This window comes from Notamacropus eugenii, chromosome 5 (genome assembly GCF_028372415.1).
Source record: "Notamacropus eugenii isolate mMacEug1 chromosome 5, mMacEug1.pri_v2, whole genome shotgun sequence".
NCBI classification, from domain to species: Eukaryota; Metazoa; Chordata; class Mammalia; order Diprotodontia; family Macropodidae; genus Notamacropus; species Notamacropus eugenii.
In genome coordinates this window covers 56,296,087-56,318,216 of record NC_092876.1, presented here as the reverse complement: position 1 = coordinate 56,318,216, position 22,130 = coordinate 56,296,087, and the positions used below count along the sequence as shown (strand labels likewise).

At 43.9% G+C, this 22,130-nt stretch overlaps 1 protein-coding gene across 1 annotated transcript in view; it reads left to right on the top strand.

The window, feature by feature from the left end:
* The window catches only part of PADI2 (peptidyl arginine deiminase 2), a 62,434-nt gene that overhangs the window by 5,475 nt on the left and 34,829 nt on the right, over positions 1 to 22,130 (top strand). The window contains exons 2-4 of the mRNA XM_072609071.1: positions 9,000 to 9,183; positions 9,493 to 9,565; positions 18,846 to 18,907. Of these exons, the coding sequence (XP_072465172.1) occupies positions 9,000 to 9,183; positions 9,493 to 9,565; positions 18,846 to 18,907 (319 nt within the window). The remainder of the gene's footprint in view (positions 1 to 8,999; positions 9,184 to 9,492; positions 9,566 to 18,845; positions 18,908 to 22,130) is intronic.

The window sequence follows — 22,130 nt, the reverse complement described above, 5'->3', positions numbered from 1 at the left end:
AGCCAGATTGAGGAGCCTATGGCCCAGTTTCCTGTCAATGGGCTTTTGATACCAATGAATGACTCCTCTGCAGTTTTGGTGGGCTCCTCATAACAACCTAGGGGGTGACATCCCAGCAAGAGCCTCACTCAGAGCTCACCTGAATGGGGCAGGAGCCAACAGCCTGGCCTCACCCTTCTCTATAGCAGACCTTCAGCTTTGCAGCATCTACAGGGTGATCTTTAGCTCTGGAACCAGAATCCTCTGGGAGATCAATGGCTCCCACCTCTTACCTCTATTACAGACTGTACAAAACTATCGAGTACAGAGGCCTTTTAACCTAAACATTTTCCTAACAATTGACTCCAAATTCTTTATTGGAGGTGGGGAAGACAATCAGGGTTAGGTGACTTACCCAGGGTCACACAGCTAGTAAATGTCAAGTGTCTAAATTCGAATCTGAACTCAGATCCTCCTGACTCTAGGGCCTGTGCTCTATCTACCATGCCACCTAGCAGCCCAGACCCTAAATTCTTAACCAGCTTCCCCCCTTTTCTCTTTTAGTAGCTAAAGCTTTAAAGATCATTTAGGTTCAACCATTTAATTCAATATATGATGAAACTGAGTCCCAAGAGGTCATAGAATTTAGAGCTGGGAGGTATCTTAGAAATGGTTTAATACAGTCCCATCTCCAGGCCTTTGCCCAGATTGTTCCCCATGCCTGGAATGCCCTCTCTCCTTGGAATCCCTCAATTCCTTCAAAGCTCTGCTCAAATTCAACCTCCTACATGTGTCATTCAGTCAAAAGTCATTCAATTAAGTGCCCACTGTGCTAAGCACTGGAGGGACAAAGAAAGGCAAAAGGCAATCCTTGCCCTCAAGAAGCTCCTGGAGGAGACAGCTATAGACTGGATGAATGGGAGCCAATCAGCAGGGGCAGAGCACTAGAATTAGAAAAGGTTGCAAAAGGCTTCTTATAGTAGAAGGGGGGGAAGCTAAGGGCAGAAATGAAGCCCCGCCCTTGCCAGCTGCTAGGACCTCCCCTTCAAAATTACCTGGAACTTATTTTGCATATAATTTGCATATACTAAATATGTATGCGTCATCTGCGTACATGGATTATAAACTCCTTGGATTTTGTCTTTGGGCCCTCAATGCCTAGTGAAGAACCTACCCTGTAGTATAGGCATGTGCTGATTAATAGCGCACAAGACGCTTTCCATTTCACCTTTGATCTTTGCAAACACCCTGTAAGGCAGGGAGTATTAGTCTTAGAATAATGTGAAAAGTGAGGTATACAGAAGTGTTTAATCACTTTGCCAAGGCAATGCAGCTAGTAAGTTTCTGCAGGATTCAAACCCAGGTCTCTAGGTCTTTATATTCAGTGATCTTCCCACCAGACAATATCCCTAACTGCCTGTCGGAGGTGCTATTTTAGGATTATTCATCAGTTTGGGATTATCTGTGCCCCACAGCATGTAGTTGGTGTCATGAGCTGAGAAATAGCTGTATTTGGAGTTGTCCGTCCTCCCCACCCCCACCCCACCAAGCAGGCACACATAAGGGCCTGGCAGGGGCACAGAGAGGATTGTTGTGAGCTGAAACCAAGCCCAGCCACCCCACCCTTCCCGGAGCCTGTCAGAGCTCATGGGGAGCTGGGTCCCGAGGTGTGATTAGATGGTCCCCATAAATCAGGGTAACACCCCCTGCATGTCTAACCCTAAAAAGGCCGGCTTCTGCCAGGACTAGCTCCAGGGACAGGTGTCTAGCTACAGTGCCAAGGCCCTAAGGGAAGAGGCTACCTCTGAGAGACAGGAGATTAGGCTGGACCGCAGTCCCAGTTCCATACCCGCTGGGAACCCTTTTTTTCCCTAGTGGCTGAGATTGGCAGGGAGGAAAGGGGCAAGGTAGCCAAAGAAGAGGCAACTTTGTTTAGGAGAGAGACCCCTGTCCTGATGAGAACCCGAGGCCCAGAGACAGGAAGAGCCCAGACAACTAAGGGGCAATGTTAGGACCACAGTTCAAGCTAGAACCCTGGGCCAGGATTCCAGCTGCTCACCCATGGCCATTTCACACCCTCTATCTCATTCCTGGCAATAAGGGAGGGGCAAGATGAACAAGCCCAATTTTACAGATGGGAAAACTCTAGAGCACATAGAGACAGGAGAAGGGCTCTGTGATTTTCGCCTAAGACTAAGATGAGGATAATAGGAATAAAGACTTAAAGACAGAAGGGAACTAAGAAGCTTGTGATTTGCCCAAGACAAATAAGTGCTAAGCAGAAGAGTCAGGACTTGAACCCAGATCCTCCAACTCCAAATTCAGTGTTCCTCCCTCTAAGCCATGCTGTCTTGTTGATGAAAACTCATTAGAGGTTGTTGTGGTATACTGGAAAGAGCCTTGGCTCTGGCTGGAAGACAGGGATGGATTCAAATCTAAGCTGTGACCTTGGATAAGTCATTCCCTCTCCCTTAGGCCTTAGTTCCCTCATCTCTAAAATGGATAAAATAATGTTTGCTAACCAGAGTTGTTGTATATGTCATGTCCCCAGACATCAGAGGCAGCTATTAGATTAGAACGCTGAGCCTGGAGTCAGGAGGACCTGAGTTAACTAGACACTTAACTAGCTGTCTGACCTTGGGTAGGTGACTTCATCTCTGCCTGCCTCAGTTTCCTTTTTCTGTAAAATGGGAATAATTGCAGCACCTACCTCACAGAGTTGTTATGAGATCATATTTGTAAAGCGCTTAGCACAGTGCCTGGAATACAGTTGTTACTGTGTTTGTCCTTTGTTTTTGAAGAGGACCATGACATCCAGATGATGATATGACTTGCACTTGACTTTGTTTTGAAGGAGGGAGGGTTGTGCAAGGTCACTGGCCTCATTTTCTCCTCCTGAGCCATCTGGGTCCAGTGACCTGATATTCATCAGGATGGCTGGAGATGCTTAATGACTATATTTTGGGTCCTCCTGTCTTTGAGTGGATTTAGAGTGAATATCAATGGTAACTGTTTCTCTTTGGAACAGCAACCCTGAGGGTCTTCTCCTCCCAGCTGGAATATAGTAGGCACTTAATAGATGCTTGTTTTCTCCCTTACTCCTTCCTTCCAGGGATTCCTCTCTTACTTTATCATGTGGTTGCTCCTTTGAGCTTGAATAGTAAGGGTCAAATGTAAGAAAAGTGCATTGTAAGCCAAAAAGTCTATTATTCCTGCTATTTTTGTCCCATGGGATGGAGAAGTGGACAGAAGGTGAGCCTTGGAGGCAAAAAACCCTGTCTCAGACATGTATTAATTGTGTGACTGTGGGAAAGTCATTTAACCTCTCAGTGTAGGTGATGAGTTGATCAGTGTAGGTAGTTTCCATACCAGAAGTTTCCTATCTTTGTGAAATCACATGTGTGTGTGCATATATGTATGTATATGTGCATACACAAATATATAGTTGTAGTGGGCTGTAAACTTAGAGTAGAAGGAGAAATTTGGCAGATAATCATAGTAGAAAGCCCTGGATTTGGAGTCCAAGGGTCAGAGTTCGAATCCTGCCTCAGACACATACTAGCCATGTAAGTCTTCTAACCTGTATGTTCTTCAATTTCTTCATCCATTAAATGGAGTAGTTGGACCCACCCTCTAAGATTCCTATGATCTCTAAATCCCTGACCCTCTGATTTGGTTCTCCCATTTAATACCTTGGGCAAATATTTTAATAAAGATACTCATATACTGGGAGGAGCCTGGGTAAGTCTCAGGGCTCCCACTTCTAATCTTCGTGACCTTAGATAGGTTACTTTGCTTCTCTGTGCCTCAGCTAAAGGACTTTACAAAATAAATGAGTTAGTGGTTACAGAGAAACCCATGATGATCAGACTGACTTCCAAGGAAGCAGTTACTGAGAAGTATTGAACTTGAGCTTCAGAGTAAGGCAATATGTGTGTAACTGACTGCTTATTTGTTAGAAAAGGTTTTTCTTCTCTTTCTCCAATGGGAGGAGTGAAAAGATGGTGGGGCACAAGAGACTAGCCTTGGTTGTCATGGAACACACTGGAGAGAAGGGTGGAAAGGGAAGAGGGATAGGTAGGGTAGCAAAATAATGATGGAGGCATCTTTTTTAAAAAAGAGTAGGGAATGGGAGGAAGCACAGACTAGCAGGATAGCTTTGAAAGTTACAGGTTGAACTTAACAGACTTCTGAAGAAAAGTAAGTCATACATCATAGAGACCTGCAGTATCATGGACAATTATCTTTTCTTCTGTTCTACTGTATATAAGAAACTCTTTCTTTATTTTGTAAGTAGCACAGTGCCCTGCACACTGAAGCTCTCTGGGGTTACTGTGACCCTCGCCAGGCTCTTGTTAATGGGTTCCAGAGACAAGTGGGAAGCAAAGGCTGTCACCGTGTAAACACCAGCAGCCCCTGCCCCCTCCAAGGATGCCAGAGGGGCCCCTTGCCCTCATGCTAAGCAGATGAGCAGGGAGCCCTGAGCACTTTTCTCCACCTCCCCTTCCCTCTCCAAGCTGCCAGGAAAGGTTGGCATTAATGAGACCCAAGGCAGGTGGTGTGATTGAAGTGGGTTCCATGCCAATCAGGGTTGGTCCCTCATGCCCCAATCTGCCACCCCCAATCCTGCCTCTTTGGGAAGACATTAGGAAGCTAGGCTCTATCACTGTCAGATGAGAAGGAACCCAAAAAGGCTGAGGAGGGCTACAAGAGGTTGTACAGCTCATTGCTATGTCCCAACCAGAGCCCCAGAGGCCCTTAGTTTATAGCTTACCAAACTGACCCAGAGTGGCATTATGCCCTGCTGACCTTTTCTTCTAAAACCTATTCAAAACTCCCGCTGGGAAGCCTTCTTTGACCCCTCCAGACTCAGGTAATCCAAGGAATTCTCTTAGCACTTATCAAATTAGGTCAGCTGCCTCATTTAGAAGCAGGTTTGGAGCTCCTGGGAATTAGGTGCTCCCTAACTCTGTCTGGCAAGAGGTTCCCTGAGAGCAAAAGCTGTGTCTCCATTGGATTGGGAGATGCATGAGAACAAAAACAGGACCTCCTTCTTCTCCCCTGGCCCCCTACAGTTTCTAGTCTGGATGCCATTCAAGTTCAAGAACTCACAGACCATCTATCTTCCTCTGTTCTCTTACTCCAAAGGTCTGTGAACTTGTGTGTGTGTTTTAATGTTTCAATAACTATATTTAGATATTATTGGATTTCTTTTGTCATATTATATGTTTTATTGGATGCCTTTAAAAATATGAGAGTGATGAGAGTGTCACCAGATTACCAAAGGTGGAGGGAGAGGGTTAAGAACTCCTGTTTTATATGCTCCATTTTATATTTAATTTTATTTTTAATTTATGGACTAAAACAAGCATTTCTGTAACATAGTATGATAAAAAGGATGACTGCTTATGAAACTGTAATTCTACCATGCACAACTTGCTATTTATTTCAAATATACCACAAAATCATCACGTAAATTTCTTCTTTACTCTTCCCTTCCCCCCCTCACCCTAAAGATAGCTACCATTAGACACAAATAGGAGTGTGTGTGTGTGTGTGTGTGTGTGTGTGTGTGTGTGTGTGTGTGTGTGGAGGCGAGAGTGAGACTTTGCACAGCCCTCCCTCACTTAAATCCGAATCACTTGCAAGTCAAGACATCATGCTCCTGACGTCACTGAGAGCAACAGCATGTTTATAACATATATGTAAATTGTTCTACACATATTGTTATTTATCAGTTCTTTCTCTGGATGTAGATAGCATCTTTCTTCCTTTGTCCTTTAGATTTAATTTGGCAATTTTTAATAGTCAAAATAATTTATTTGCTCTGAGTCGTTCTTAAAACAATATCGCTGTTACAGTATGCAGTATTCTGGTTCTCTACATTTCACTCTTCAATATTTCGTGATCTATTTTTAAAGTCATGTCTGTCCCCTTTACCCCTACCTCCCACCTCTCCACCATCCGCACCTCCACTCCTCCATCCTTCCCATCCCCCATCCTTCTCCACCTCCCTTCCACCCCCCAAACCCCATTGGTATCTTCTACTCCTTCTACACCTGCTTTGCAAGAGGACCTTTGCCACATGACTAGACTTTTAGTCTGTGACCCCTAAAGACAGCCCATTAGTAAGGGCATCTGTCCTTGGCACAGATGGCACCAACTGGGAACCCCCCGGGGCTAGGGAGAATGGGCTTCTTTGTTCTTTGGATTTGGAGCCAGCTCCTAGAATAGCTGTTTGCTCAAGCTTGGTGCCTGGGGAGATGGAGGTGGGGAATGGGTCTCTACTGTGGGACTGAGACAGTAACTAACAAAGCCCTATCTGGACAGAAGGACAGTGGAATTTAGAAGGAGGATAATGGTTTCATTTATTAATAATGATGATAACTGAAATTTTGTTAATACTTTGAAGTTTACAAAGCACTAACCCTTGCCCTAAACTGTAAAACCCTTATAATCACCCTGTGAAGTAGGTATTATAGACATTAACATCCTCATTTTACAGATAGAGAAACTGAGACTCAGAAATGAAGTGATTTGCCCATGGACATAGGGGGCAAATGTCAGAAAAATAATTGGCATCCTGGTCTCCCTGATTCCAAATTCTTCTTTTCATCTATTAGACTAAGTAGGGGAAGGGGAAAGGAAGGAAAGAGGGAGAAAATGAACAAGAACCTAGTAAGCTTCTCCCAAGGTGTTTGTACTTTGGGGATCACCTGGAGTCCAGGATCTGATCTTTTTCTTACATGTCCTGAAACTTGAATTTTATCATATTTACCCAGAGGATATTGACTTTGAAAAATGAGCATTATGATAACCACACTCACAGAAAAGAATCCTGAGTCAGCAATTGGAAAATCTGAGTTTTTCTTAGAATCTACCACTGATTGGACCAAGAGGATCTTGGTTTCTTCATTGGTAAGGAATGAGAACGCTGGGATAAATGATCTCTGAGACTCCTTCCATCTCTGACATTCTCTGTTCTAAGGCCTTCCAATCTTGGGCATTCTCTGATGTAAAGTCCCTCCCAGCTCTGACAGTTCAGAATTCCATCCAATTATTCATGATTTCCAGTTTATTAATTTGCGATGGGATCCATAACTTCTCAGTAACGAAGATACTAGCATCTCTCACATAGAGTGTTGCTTTCCCCATAGAGCACCAGATAAACACTGGCTCATTCTTCGTTGGATTTCCTTTTCCTAGACTTTTCCTTAGCCCACATCCCCCATCCCCACTCCTATCCTCCTCACCCTGCCTATTAAAACACTTAATAAGTGCTTATTGACTGACTAGATTCCCTGCAGACTCCCCTTCTCCATCCCCTTCCTCCCCACCCCCTCCCCTCCTTTCCTCGGACTATGTTACAGACTTCCTGTTATAATACAACTTAGTAGTTTTCTTAAGAATACATAGATTTCAAATTGGGATCTTTCTAAAGGACTTTCAGGAAAAAACTCTGGTCCCTGTTACATACCCTGGCCTGAACTGAATTTCAAAGATATCCTGGTTTCCTGGCAACTCATTCAGGAATCTCTAGGGACAATCGGGCCTATAAATGGCTGATCTTACCCAGTTTCAGAGGGCCATTCTTTTCTAAACTCCTCTCTAAATTCTGGGAGCATCTCCTGTTAATAATATGCCAACTAGACTAACATAACAAAAACCTAGAATGTCAGAGCTGGGAGGGACCTTCGAACAAAGAATGTCAGAGCTGGGAGGGGTCTTAGAACATAGATCTTCAGATCTCAAAGAGGACCATGACAGCAGGAAGGTGATGCCATTACTTGCAAGTGAATTGGATTTAAGTGAGGTAAGGTTGTGCAAAGTCACCAGTCTCACTCTCTCCTCCCCAGCCATCTGAGTCCAGTGTCAAGATATAGATCAGGATGACTGAAGAGAGCCCCAGACACAGTGGGAGACCGTGGCCTTTTTAAGTTAAGGTCTTTCCCAGGTCTCAGTTTGACTGAGGCAATGCCCATTTAGTAATTAAGGCTAAATAAAAAAGGAGGCAAAGAATGGGCTCTTTTACCTAATCAAAAAAAAATCAATCTGGGAAGGGTAGAGGTTTCAGAGATGACCTTATATTACAAAGAAAGAAATGATCCTCGGTACCCACCCAAGGTCACCCAGTAAATTAGCAGTGATTCCCTTTGTTTGACACTCAGCCTTACCTCCGCCTTTAAAGCCAGTGGATTGGTGCCCTTTTCAGAGAACCGGGATGGTATGTTGGTGTTTTGCTAACAAAGCCCAAGTGAAGCCCACATAATCCCTTGTGATCTCTTGTCCAAATTTAGCCTCATGAGGCACACAAAAACCCAAGTCCCAGCCCGGCTTGGTCTTCTGCAAGTCTGAAAAATCAATAATTTGTCTTTGGGGGCTGCTTCCCACCTTCTTTCCCTCCTCCCTCTCCTACAGGCCCCTCCCTATCCTAGACAACTCCCTCCAAGTGTTGGTTCTGACAGATCCCTCAGCAAGCTGTCATCTGGGAAGGATATGCTGAACTGATTCACACGGAGATGTTAGTGGCACGGTGGGACGCCACCTCCCTGGTGCCCATGTACTCACTGGATCCGAGACAGCCCAAAGGAAATGCATTGTAAATGGTGGTACTTCAGACAGTGGAGACAGGCCAATGTGGAGACAATTTGATTCAGGGGTGCCTTCTTGATTTTGGCCCATAATGACCTCAGGCAAGCTTATTAGCAGTGTGACTTTTGGTAAACCAATTCCATTTCCTGGACTTCAGGTTCCTCATCTAAAAAAAATGAGCAGATTTGACTCAATGATTTCTAAGGACCCTCCTAGGTCTGACATCCTCTGTTCTGAGGCCCTCCCACATTCTAAGATACCTACCAGTCCTGACTTTCTCTGTTCTCAAGACCCTCCCACTTCTAACCTTACATAGTGTAAGACTCATTCTAGTTCTAAGATTCTGGATTTTTAAAAGAGTCTAAGATTTCATCCCCCTAGAGTCATGTGGAAGCCTCTCTATGACCAGACCCTTCTCCTTTCCACAGTGCATCCCCCGCAGAAGCCAAGACGTTCAGCCTGAAACACACAGATGGTGTGCAGGTAGAGGCAGTGATTGACGGGCAGGCCGAGGAGGTCACAGCCAATGGCAAGAAGCAATGGGTCCTCTCCCCCAGCACCATCCTCCGTCTCAGCATGAGCCATCCCAGCGCAGAAGTCAGCAGTGACAAGGTACAGGAACCTGGAGGGTTGGGTTTGAGGCAGGGCTCTACCAGCTCAGCAGTAGGAAGGGGAATCTTAAGTTTGAAGGGATAATGCCAGCATCTTTATCTTGAGCATAGGCCTTTACCAAGAGCCACAAAGTAGGAAAAAATCTGTCCTCACTTTAATCCACAGAATTTCATAGAGGAGGAAATGCATGATGGGAAAGAGAACTGGCTTGGTGGGCTAAGAGGTAGCAGGTGGGAGGTGCGCACAATGTTCTGGAACGTCATCAGCAGCCTCCTTCCTTTTTTTCCTTTTCCTACTGTGGATCCCCAGGTCACTGTCAACTATTATGCAGAGGACAGCAAAACACCCATTGACCAAGCTGGCCTTTTTCTTACAGCTGTTGGTAAGTGATAACCAGTACTGCAGAGATCCAGCCTCTTCTAAGGGCTGATATAGCCCCTTTAGCATCACGGAATCCTCAACTATCAATGCTACAAGGGGGCCTTAAAACATGGAACATCAGAGCACAGAATGTTATAACTATCAGGAGCCATAGAATATAAACCTTAGAACATAAAATGTCAGAGCCAGAAAGAGACATTAGAACAGAGAATGTCCAAACTGGAAAGGGACCTTAGAATAGAGAATGTCAGAGCTGAGAGGACCCTTAGAATACATAGTGTCAGAAATTGAAAGAGGTCTTAGAACAGAGATAGTCAGCACTGGAAAGACACCTTAGAACAGAAAATATCAGAGCTGGAAGGACCCTTAGAATACAGAATGTCAGAACTGGAAAGAGACCTTAGAACAGAAAACACAAGAGCTGAGAGGACCCTGAGAACTTAAATGGTTTGAATGTAGAATGTCACAATGGGATGCACCATTTACTCCAACTCCCCACCCCCATTCTATAGATGAGCAAACAGAGACCCTGAGATTATTCAAGGTCACTCATCGAGTTAATGCCAGCTGACGCCATTTTTAATCAGATTTGGCACAGGCAGCTTTTCGGTTCTACAGACTTCTCCTGAATAATTCAGACTCAGCAAAGGATGCAAGTAGTGCCCAGTGCTCCTTGGCTTGGGAATCTGGTGCCCAGGGCATTCTGCCAGGCTCCACAGTAGCTCCCCTGAGCTAACCACCCCGAATTTCCAGCTCCTCATGCTGTTCACTGTGGGGAGACAGAAAGAAAAGAGGGACATAGGTGAGAACAGGAATAGAGATAGCCAGGCCAAGGGTATGAGGGAGAGTAACCAGAGCTCCCAGGATAGTGGCCATTGGAGCTGCAGTGACCAACTCAATGGGCAGAGGGACTGAGCTGTCTCAGGTAACAGCCCTAATTCACCCTTTCAGAAACATGATCTCCCTGTGACCCTGCTCTGAACAGAGCTAGGAGGAGCTATGCACAGTGCACAGGGAACTTGGGCTGGGTGGCCTGGTGGATGACAGCTACAGAGGGCTAGGGGAGGACATACAGGGGCACAAATTTCAGCCTGATAGGAGGGGAAACAGCATAGTCCTGGCATGAGCTGGGCCCTGAGGTGATATTAATAACAGCTTACATTTCTAGAACACTTTTGAAGTTTAGAAAACCACTTTCCTCAAATAGGGCCATGGCATAGATCACATATAGAGTATTATAGACCTTTCATATATATATATATATATATATGTATGTATATATATATGTACACATATATATACATATATATATATTATGTACACCTTACAGATGTAGAAACTGAGACTCAGAGAAGACACTTAAATCATGGATCTGAAATTGGAAAGAACCTCAGAAGCCATCTAATCCATTCCTGCCATTTTTACATTTAGGGAAACTGAGGCCCGGGAAGACTAAATGTCTTGCCCGAGGTCACGCAAGTAGTAAGTGATAGAGGTTGAATTTGTACCCAGTTCTTCTGAAATACTGAGTAGCTTTATGACCCTGGGTAAGTCTCTTAACCTTATTTGCTTCAGTTTCCTCATCCGTAAAAATGAGCCAGAGAAGGAAATGGCAAATCACTCCAGTATCTTTGTCAAGAAAACCCTAAATGGGGTCATGAAGAGTCAGACATGACTGAAATAACTGAACAACAACAAAACTAAGTCCAGAGGTCCTGCTCTTTCCACTGGACCCTGCTGAAGGGTTATCCAGGTAGCCAGGTTCAGAGGCTCCACACTACTGTTCCTTCCACTACCATACACCTCCTAATGTGAGGTGTTCCAACAGCTTATCTGTTTCCCTTGTAAAAGGGAAACTGCAGATGGGGAAATGGTTCTTGCCCTGGACAGGTGGCTAGAGGGTCTCCTAAAATCATCATCACCATCCAGCTGTGAGAACCTATAGGTTCTAATGTCTCCCAGGATGTATTCCTAGGGAGGCAGTTTTGGACTACACCCCCATCACCCGGATGAGAACAAGGAGGAGACAGAAGTGTAGGAGACACACTGAATCCACTAGAATGCACAAGAAAAAGCTAGATTCAGTCAGAGGTTCTGCATTCAAATTCTGACCCTGATATCATCTATGTGACCGGGGCAAGTCTTCCTCTATAAAGGGATGGAGTTAGATTAAATGGCCTTAAAGCCCCTTCTAAATCTCTGACCCCAAGATCCCAAATCTCATCCATCTCTCTCCTTCTTGGTCCTTTCTGCTGTTCCACAAAGAAGACTGAGTCCCTGTTTGGGGGAAGGGCTTGGGAAATGGGTGAGGAAATAGGAAGAATATAACTGTTAGAAAGGGATGCCTTTGCTGCCTTGATGGTACTCAAGTGAACTTGAAAAGAGCCAGAAACCAGAATCCAATAAATAGGTCTAATAAATAGTACACGCTAACCTTGCAAAAGTTCCTGGGCCCCCAGTCACCCTCTGGAATGTGACCTAGAAGCTAGTATAGTGGAAAGAATCCTGAACTGAGAGTCAGGAGACCTAGGCCTCCTAATGCCTCACATCCCAGCTCTGTTCCATACTTACCATGTATCTTCTAGAACATTATTTCACCTTTCTTGGCCTCATAAGCTTCATCTACAAAATGGGCATAATATTTGTACTCCCATCTCAAAGGCCCTTGAGAGGATCAGATGAGATTATGAAGGTTTCCCAAGTGCTCTTGGAAGGCAGAGAAGGCTGAATTCTTTTCTAGATGCCCCTAATACCTACCACAGTGCCAGGATACAGGAGATCTTTAATGAATGCTGATTGATCAATGAGTTCTTTTTTTTTGTCCAGACCTGGGCTTTCACAGGTCGAAAGAACCCCCTCCCCTAATGCAGGCTGGCAATTTGGCCAAAACTAGGGGTCTTTGCCTCTTTGTATTTCTGGTTCTTAACACCGTGTCTGGTACCAGGTAAAGACTTAATAAATGCTTGTCAATTGACTGAAGAATTATCTTAAAATAAATAAATGAACATTTAAAAAATAAAAAAGAAATTAATTGCCCAGGGCACTGAGAAGTTAAGGTAATAAGGAAGGTGTCCCTTATAATAAATTTAATAAATTTATTAATTTTAATAAATTATTTTTTAATTTTAATTAATTAAATTTAATCAATTTTTAGAGGAAAAAAATTTCCCAGAGCAGCCAATGCATGGACAGTGCCTCAGAGGATACATTGTACTTTGCTCCCATAATCCTCCACCTCTTGCAATGAAGGAAAGGCAGTTCTAATCACATTCACATTATGATAGCGCACATTTGGGCTTCATGGTTTACAAAGCATTTGTTTCTCAACAACCCGGGGAGGGAGTAATTACAAATATTATCTTTATTCTTTCCCTTTTTTGGACCAAATGTGATTTCATAAGTGGAGGGAGCTCCCGGTGAGGAAATTCCATTACCAACGTAGACCAGCATATAACCAGTATACACGTATATAAAATATGTATGATATAATATAATACGCTACATATATAGCATGTAGACTGACTCTAACTGATAGAGATGGGCTGCTGAACAGTCAGTAAGCATTTATGTTTTTGTGCCAAGCACTATGCTAAAGGCTGCAGGTACAAAAAGAGACAAAAGATGGTCCCTGTCCTCAGGGACCTTACAGTCTAACAGCGAAGACAGTGAGCAAGCAAATGTGTCCAGACAAGCAATAGACAAGGTAAACTGGTCTGTAACTAATGGTCTTGGAGAATTGTCTGGGACCGAGAGTTCAATGAACTGCCCAAGGAACGGGCCGTTACTTGTCAGTGAAGGGATTAGAAGCCTGGTCTTTCTGCCTTCAAAGCCAGCTCTCTACCCACCATCCTACACCATCTTGCCCCTCATTCTCATTTTATAGCTAAGAAAACTGAGTCTCAGAGAGGTCAATATTGGAATCTGTGCCCTGATTTTCCTACAATTTTAATACACTCCTGTAAGGAGAAGGGCAATGGGTAGGGTTATCTCTACAGAGGCCTCAGACTTGGGGCAAAAGTATGTTGAATAAAAACTTTCCCCCACAGTATTCCCTCAACTCAGTTATCCCAATGAAGGCAACCCTAAAGTTCACAGAGGGTAACATGTAGCTTGATGGGGAGCACTGTATAAAAATGGAGAACAGGATCACGGGATCATAGCTAGAGTGAAAAGGAACCTCAGGGGTCGTCTAGTCCAACTGCCTCATTTTACAGATGGGGAAACTGAGACCCAGAGTAGTTGTGGCTTACTGAAGCTCACACAGTTAATTAGCAACAAAATGAGTTGGAGTCCTGGTCTTCTGCCTCCAAAACCATGTTGCCACATGGGGGCCTCGCCTTGGTCATAGAAGGGGACTTCTGGGCTACTACTCCATGCCCTCTGCTCCCAAAGTCCAGGGCCCAGCACAGCATGATCAACCTAATTTGCCAGCCCCAAGGTTAGTGCTGAGGATGGAGAACTGTCCCCCATCACCTAGCATAATACTGTCACCAGTCCTTTCTGCCCCAGGAAGTTAGAGAGCCAGGCACCTAGTCATTGTGGGGAGGCAGGAAAGGTGGATCCAGTAAAATATTAGCACCATGAGTTCTGAGACTGAGGAGGAAAGAGAAGGAACCAAGGCAGGCAGGCAGCAGCCTTTCATGCCATCCCCATCCCCCACATTACCCTGAACCCAATCCCCTTGACATTTCCCCTTAATCTGCCCACCACTGATGGGTGTACCACCTGACACCTTGGGACTATTTTGGGGAGCTGACCTAGGAGCCAGAGCCTTTGGAAGATCTCTCCCTGAGCTGGGAGTCCCCAAAGCCAAATTCCCCCAGCCTCGCCCTACCACAATGTCCAACTCACACACACACACAGGAGTGTAGAAACAAAAAATGGGAGATCTTCCAGGGAGGTGGGACTGGTATGTCTCTCCCTCCCTACCTCCTCAACATTTTACAGTCAATTCCTGATGAGGAGGGTCAAAAAAGTTACCAAAATATAATTAGAGGTGGCTAGAATAGTTGGATAGAATTAAATCCTACCTCAGGCACTTATTAGCTGTGGGACACTGGGAAAGTTGCTTAACTGCTCTGGGCCTCAGTTTCTTCATCTGCAAAATGGGGGGGGGGTTGAACTCGATGACCTCTAAGCCCCCTTCCAGCTCTGAATCTATGACTCCATGATGGTGCACACTGGTAGAGTGGTCCACCAAGACCAGATCATTGGGGGAAGGGTTGTAATGGGATGATTGAAGTGGAATGGGAAGGAGAGCACATGAGCTGATGTGACTGGGTTAGTGAACTACACAAAACAAACATAATAAAAATTATAGCTCAAGTTTCTATGATGATTTGCTCCCAAGCAGCCCCATGGCTTGGGACTTGAGGGTGGGGGTTGTAAACAATCTTTATCCCCATTTTATAGATGAGAAAACTGAGGCTAAGGAGGGGAGGGAAGTGACTTAGCCAAGGTCACACTACTAAAGCCAAGATTTCAACTCAAATTTCCTGCCTTCAAATATGGTGGTCCATTATTATTGTGACATAATATTGTGTATTATTATGATGTATGATTCATTATACCATAGTTGGACTTTGTTTCCTTAAGGAAAACACAGAGCCTCAGCCTTGGAAGGGATGGGAAAGGGGGGGGGAGGTGGCTGTCCAGCACACCCCTGAATATTAATCTCCCCAACCACATAATAACCCAATCGATTGTGGCCCTTTCTTTATGCTTTCCTTGAAAGTCTCCAGGAAAGGGAGCTCCCAGTGCCTGCCTGGCCCATTCTGCTCTTGGATAAATCTAATAGCCAGTGAGGAAGTTTTTCCTTAAGCTAAGACTGGATCGCCTCTTCTGCTGTTCCCTCTTCACCTGCCCCACGATGGCTCTGGGGCCAAGCAAAATAAGCTTAATTCCCCTTTCACATATGATAGCCCTGGAAATCTGGAAAACAGCTAGCCAGGAGGCGCTGACACTCTGGACACTAGGTTTCTCTTAATGCTGTAAGAAGGACCATCAGGAAGCTACACAGTGTAGTGTACAGAACAGACCAGTGGTGCAGGACTCACCAGGCCTGGATTTGATTCTTGGCCCAGCCTCATCTGAACTATATGACCTTAGCTAAGTGACTTCAGTCAACCTTTCAAAAAGCATTTATTAAGCCCCTACTGTATGCCAGCCTCTAGGCTAAGGTTCTAGCGAGAGAAAGACAAAAGTGAAACAGTGCCTGCTCTCAAGATGCTTACGATCCAGATGGGGGAGGCAGCCTGTACACCTAGAGATTAGATACAAAACTGACAGAAAATATTTTGTGAAGAAATCCCTAGCAGCTTCCTGGGGATAGGGTAATGAAGAAAAATTTTCTTGTAGAAGACAGCGTTGGATCTAAGTCTTGAGAAAAACTAGGGTGTCTAAGATGCAGAGGTAAGGAGGGATGGTATTCCAGGCAATGAGGGGTGGCCAGCAAGCAGACTGGAGAGCACCATTTGGAGTCAAAACCCACTTGTGAATGTAAAGCCAGCATAGACTGTTCAGAGACTCTCCCATTTTCCATATGGGGAAAGCAGAGGCCCAAGGTCACATACCTACCAAGTGGCAGAGCAGGAATTTGAAACCATGCCCTCTGCCTTCTAATCCAGTGCTCCTTCTAATATATCACAAATAAGAGAAGCTCTCCCCTATAGCTGATAAACTTGGCTCTATAAACTACTCCCAAAAGTCCCCTAGAAACCATTCTGAAAAGCGTGATAATCAGTGGCAGAAATTCTGAACTGTTTCTGGGAGAAATCTGCCTTGAGGGAGCCCTTCTTGGCTGGCAGCCACCTCATTTCCTTCCCTTGCCAGGACCTTCCTCCTCTCCTTGACCCCTGGAGATGGGAGCCTCTGTAAATAGGACTGACCCAGAAATGCTCCCATCTTCACCATATGTCCGAGGCTCCAGGTCATGCCCAATTGAAGGGCAAGTCTCCTGGGAGTTTCCTGGGGCAGGAGCCCATGATCAGGTTCTTTCCCTCCATGGTCCCTCCTAAGAAATCATTGACAATCAGGATCAGAAGGGAACTCTGAGAACATGTAGTCTATTTCATAGCTGAGCAGGAATCTCTTCCTCAGCATAGCTGCAGAAACTTCCATCAAACTCTCTGGGCTTCAGTTTTCTCATCTGCTAAATGGGGCTATCTACTTCAGTGGGGTTTTATGATGAAAATGTTTTGTAGACCTTAAAGTGCTGTTATTGATCAAGTTCTAGGTCTAGGTAACAAGCAGGGGCAGATTGGACTCTATTATCTAAGGTACCATTGAAGTGGGCAAAGAATCTGAGAGATGGAAACCACCTCAGGAAGCATCTAGTTCAACTTACGCCCAAACAGGGAACCACTTGTCAGGGACGTTGTTAAAGATTCACCAGTCTGAGTACTATGCCTGACACTTAGTAGGTGTTTAGTAAATGCTAGTTGTTTGACAGCCTCCGTGGATAAAAACTCACTACCTTCCAAGGTGGGGCAGCTAGGTGGCACAGTGGATAGAGCACTGGCCTTAGAGTCCCAAGTTCAAATTTGACTGTAGACACTTCCTAGCTGTGTGACCCTGGACAAGTCATTTAACCCTTTTTGCCTCAGTTTTCTCGTCTGTAAAATGAGTTAGAGAAGAAATGGCAAACCACTTCAGTATCTTTGCCAAGAAAACTCCAAATAGGGTCTCAAAGAATCAGTCTTGACTGAACAACAATCTCCCTTGGTTCATTTCATTTTTTGGACAGCTATAAATGTTAGAGAGCTTTTCCTTATCCAGTCAACGTTTCCCTCATAAGCTTCTCCACCCACTGCTCCTTAGTTCTGCTTGCCAGGACCAAGAAGAACAGGTTTATTCCCCCCTTTTGCCTGACAGTCCTTCCAATATTTAAAGACCTCTATCAAATATTTAAAGACCTTCCCTCACCCTAACTTTTCTCTAGGCTAAACATACCCAGTTCTTTCTCCAATTCAATGAAAAAATGTACATTAAATGTTTTGGAAACCTTCAGGTACTATGTGAATGCCAGCTAGCAGGAGGAGGGATCGACACAGCAGCTGTCAGGATAGCAGTAGAGTAGCTAAGGGGACAGCTTTCAGTATGGGTAGAGATGGTAGTGAGATCTGATAAGGAGAGCAAGGGACTCACAGTTCAAGTCGTGATTGTGAGACTAACTAGGTGAACTTAGAGGAGTCAATAATGCTAATTACTCGATTTTCTCTAATGCCTTCCTTAATGGGCATTCCCACTCCTATGGATTCCCAGTTCTGCACAATCCATTCAGTCAATCAACAGGCATATATATAATTTATATTATATATTTTATTATAATAGCTTATTAATTTTATCATAATTAATTTTAATTATTTATCATGTTATATAATTATATGATGTGATAATATAACAATTCTATAATATAATTAATTATATTTCTATTATTTATTTTATAATTGAACTAATTATCCAATTAATTTAGTTTCCAATATTAATTTTATTATAAGATTGTACATTTTTATTTCCCTCAATTACATGTTAAAAGAATTTTTAAATATTTGAGTTTTTTAAGTTTTGAGTTCCAAATTCTATCCCTCCCTCTCCTTGAGACAGTAAGCAATTAGATATAGGTTATACGTGTGCAATCAGTAAAACATTGCCATATTAGTCATTTTGTACAAGAAGACTCAAATAAAAGACAGAAAGGAAGGAACAAAGGAAGGAAAAAATAGAGAAATAGCATGCTGTAGTCCGTATTGAAATAATATCAACTCTTTCTCTGGAGGTAGACAGAATGCTTTATCTTGAGTTCTTTGGGCTTGTCTTGGATCATTGCATTGCTGAGAACAGCTGTCATTCACAGTTCTTCATCGAACAATATTGCTTCAACATGCATCTATTAAATACCTACTGCGTGCCATCCACCATTAGTCACTGGGGATACAAAGACTTGGTTTTCTCATCTGTAAAATGGGAGTAAAAATGTTTGTACTCTCTGTATACCAGGGTTGCTGTGAAGAAAGCCCTTTGAGATCACAGTCAATAATCAAGATGAGATCAGGGCTCACTTAAATGACCCCGACAAAGCCTCTCTTAGTGCTAACATAGGGAATAGAGGAGGTGAGGGGAAGAGAGAGTGAAGCCCACTCTGGTGAGATACAGCTGCCTCCCCTGCTAGTCCCAATGGAGAAGCGAGGGCCTCCTCACTTCTAGATCACCCAGTCTGTCAGCTCAGGGACAGCCCCTGACAGGCCAGAGCAGTAAACCCAATGGCTGTGTCTTCTCCCCAGAGATATCCCTGGATGTGGATGCAGACCGAGATGGAGTGGTCGAAAAGAACAATCCTAAGAAGGTAAGTCAGTACTCTAGTTGCCACCACCCCCAGTGGGGCTTAGTGCCCCAGGCTAGTGAGTCTAGTGACCAGTGGGTCAGTCCACATCAAGGACTAGACTGAGTTCCTACTTTCTCCTCCCCTCTGTTTGCCTCAGTTTCCTCATCTGTAAAATGGGGAGAATAATAGCACCTACTTCTCAAGTCTATTATGAGGATCACATGAGATAATATTTGTAAGTTCTTAACATAGTGCCTAGCACGTAATAAGCACTTAATAAATGCTTGTTTTCCTTTTACTTACCTGACTAAACCCGCCGAGCAGAATCCCGGTCTAGGTATGCATGGGGAGATAGAGTTCTTGTCTTTACTGTGTTCCCAGCCTGGGACTGAGAGAGGGCCTCGGGAAGCTCCCAGACTGAAGGAGAAATTAATGCCTGTATGAATGAATGAATGAATGATTTTTCAAAAGTATGTTAACTCTTCCTGGTGCTGTCCTTGGTGCTAGGATACAAATACACCCTTCCCCCCCCAAAAAGAAAAGAAAGTCTCTACCCTCAAGAAGCATATATTCTAAAAGAGCAGAGGAGGTAACACATACAATGTTTTGTAAACCTTAAAGTGTTGTACAAATGCCAGCTATTATTTATTTCTAGACATTACTTCTAAAGGAGGAAGGGCAAGGGTGGTCCTATGCATGGGGGGGCCTGTTATGAAGATGACCAGAGAGCAGAATTCTGGGTCTGGGTTGGGACAGATATGGAATGTCCTCACCAATGAAGATCCCTGGGCCCTAGGGTGGGTTTGAGAGGGCTGAGTCAGAGACATAGGCTCGATGGGAGGCATAGACTAAAGATGGTCAGCACCTGATCTCAGGGAGCTCCCAGATTGAAGAAAGAAAATACAGTCCCTCTGCAGTGAGCTCCCATTTTACAGAGGCAGAAACCAGACCCAGAGGATATAAGTAATGGTCCCAAGGAAATCAGTAGTAGAACTAGCATTACACCCCAGATATCCAGAACCCCAGGTCCAGTGTTCTCCCAGTCCTCTCTCTATCTTCCTACCCCACCTATACACTAAGGAGTGAGGAGGTCACAAGACTGTTAGGAATGAAAGAAAGCACAGCCCCCAGGGCAGGGCTGCCCTTTCCAATTTAGCACCCAATAAATCGTGCTTCCCAGAGTCAGCCAAAATAGAAACCTGCCCTGTAAAAAGCCTCATTGTCTAGGTCTGGAGCCAGAACACATTAAAAGAAAGCCTGTCTATGTAACCCTAAGGCACAGTGGATTGCTGAATGGGGAGTGGGAGGCAAGGGCCCATGTCCAAGTCTTTCATAAATGGACTATGTGACCTTGGGTATATCACGCCCCCTTTCCTGGACTCCATTTCTCCATATAGACAAGTGGTTGATGAACTTTCTCATCTTGTGATCTCCCCCTGACAGCTTCTGTGCCTTCCCTGATCCCAATAAAAGAAAGCCAGCTGACAGACCTGCCTCCCAGAGACAGGAGGGGACATCTGTGCTAGATCAGGCAAGGCCAGTCCCCGGGCCTGATCCCTACTGCAAAATTGCTAAGGGCTCACACCCTTAATACTCTCTCCCCTCTAGGCAAGGGACCACAGGCCCCACTGACTTGTAGAGAACCTAGATTCAAAATCCTACCTACTGATACTACCTTGGACACTCTGAGCTACAGTTCTGTCTTCTATAAAATGCAAAGATTGAAACACTATTGCACTGTAAAAAATGATGAAGAGGACAGTTTTAGAGAAGCCTAGGAAGATTTCTATGAACTGTTAGAGAGTGAAGGGAACAGAACCAGTAGAACAATGTATAAGATAGACAGCTTTGAAAGACAAAGGAACTCTGATCAGCCTGATGAGCAGCCATGATTCCAAAGGAATCATAATAAAACATGCTGTCTACCTATTGACAGAGAGGTGATGGATGCAGGGTGTAAATGAAGACATTTTTTGGACATGGCCAGTTTGGGAATTTGTTTTTTCTTAACTATTCATGTTTGTTACAAGAATATCATTTTTCTTTCTTTTTCAGTGGAGATGGGAGAATGGGCATGGGAGTGGGACCAGAGGAGAGAAGGTGGATTGTTCTTAATTAAAAAACAATTAACTAAAAAAAGTAATAAAATGAAGGTGTTGGATGATCTCTGACTTCCCATCCAGTTCTAAATCTATGAACTTGTGGTGCCCAAACAGAAGTATCAGCTCCCTGTCTTTTCTTAGAACCAAATCCCCTTCTCCAAGAGGGGATACAAAATATTTGTAATTATTTTCATAATTAGAGTGTTGCAATTTTACATTTAGAGTTCTCATAAGTAGAGTGAGATTTTCTATTTTATAATTACAAGTACATAATGTAAATTTTGTTTTGATGCTTTGGGGGCAAAAGTGACTGTTGTAGTTATTGCGAGCACTTAATGAATAAAACTAAAAGAATATTTATAAGTAGTATGCAAAATTACCCTGAGGGTTAACAACACATTTTTTAGTTATTATTGAAAAAGGATCCAAAAATAAAAACCTTGGGCATCACTGCCAACAGATAGTTTAATTTAGACTTCAGATTATCAGGTGGGGTTTGAACTTAGATCTTGTGAACTCTGAATCCCATCCTCTATCCATTATGTTCCAAGTGGAATCCCCAAAGATCACTATTATTTATTAATAATAAGGGAAAAAACTTGGTGTAGTGGAAAGAATAATAGTCAGAAGACCTGAATTCAAGTTTAGCTGTCACACCAACTAACTGTGTATATTGGCCAAGTCATTAAACATCTCTGATCCTCCATTTTCTTACTTACAGAAAGAGGCTATTGTTTTTATTCAGTTCTTTCAGTTGCATCTGATTCTTTGTGATCCCATTTGGGATTTTCTTGGCAGAGATACTGGAGTGGTTTACTATTTCCTCCTCCAGCTCATTTTACAGATGAGGAAACTGAGGCAAACAGGGTAAAGTGCTTTGGCCCAGGGTCACACAGCTAGTAAGGGTCTGAGGCCAGATTTGAACTTGGGTCTTCCTGACTCCAGATTAGGTGCTCTATCCACTGCAGTGCCCCCTGGGAATGAAGGGCTTGAGTTAAAAGAATTTGAAAGCTCCTGCTAAGTCTGATATTCTGTGCCTTTGATGTTGTAATGACAGCTGCTGATTATAGTTGACAGTTTATGAAAGTCTTTCCCACATATGAGGCTTATGATAGCTGAGGGTGATAAGGTATATCTTCAAA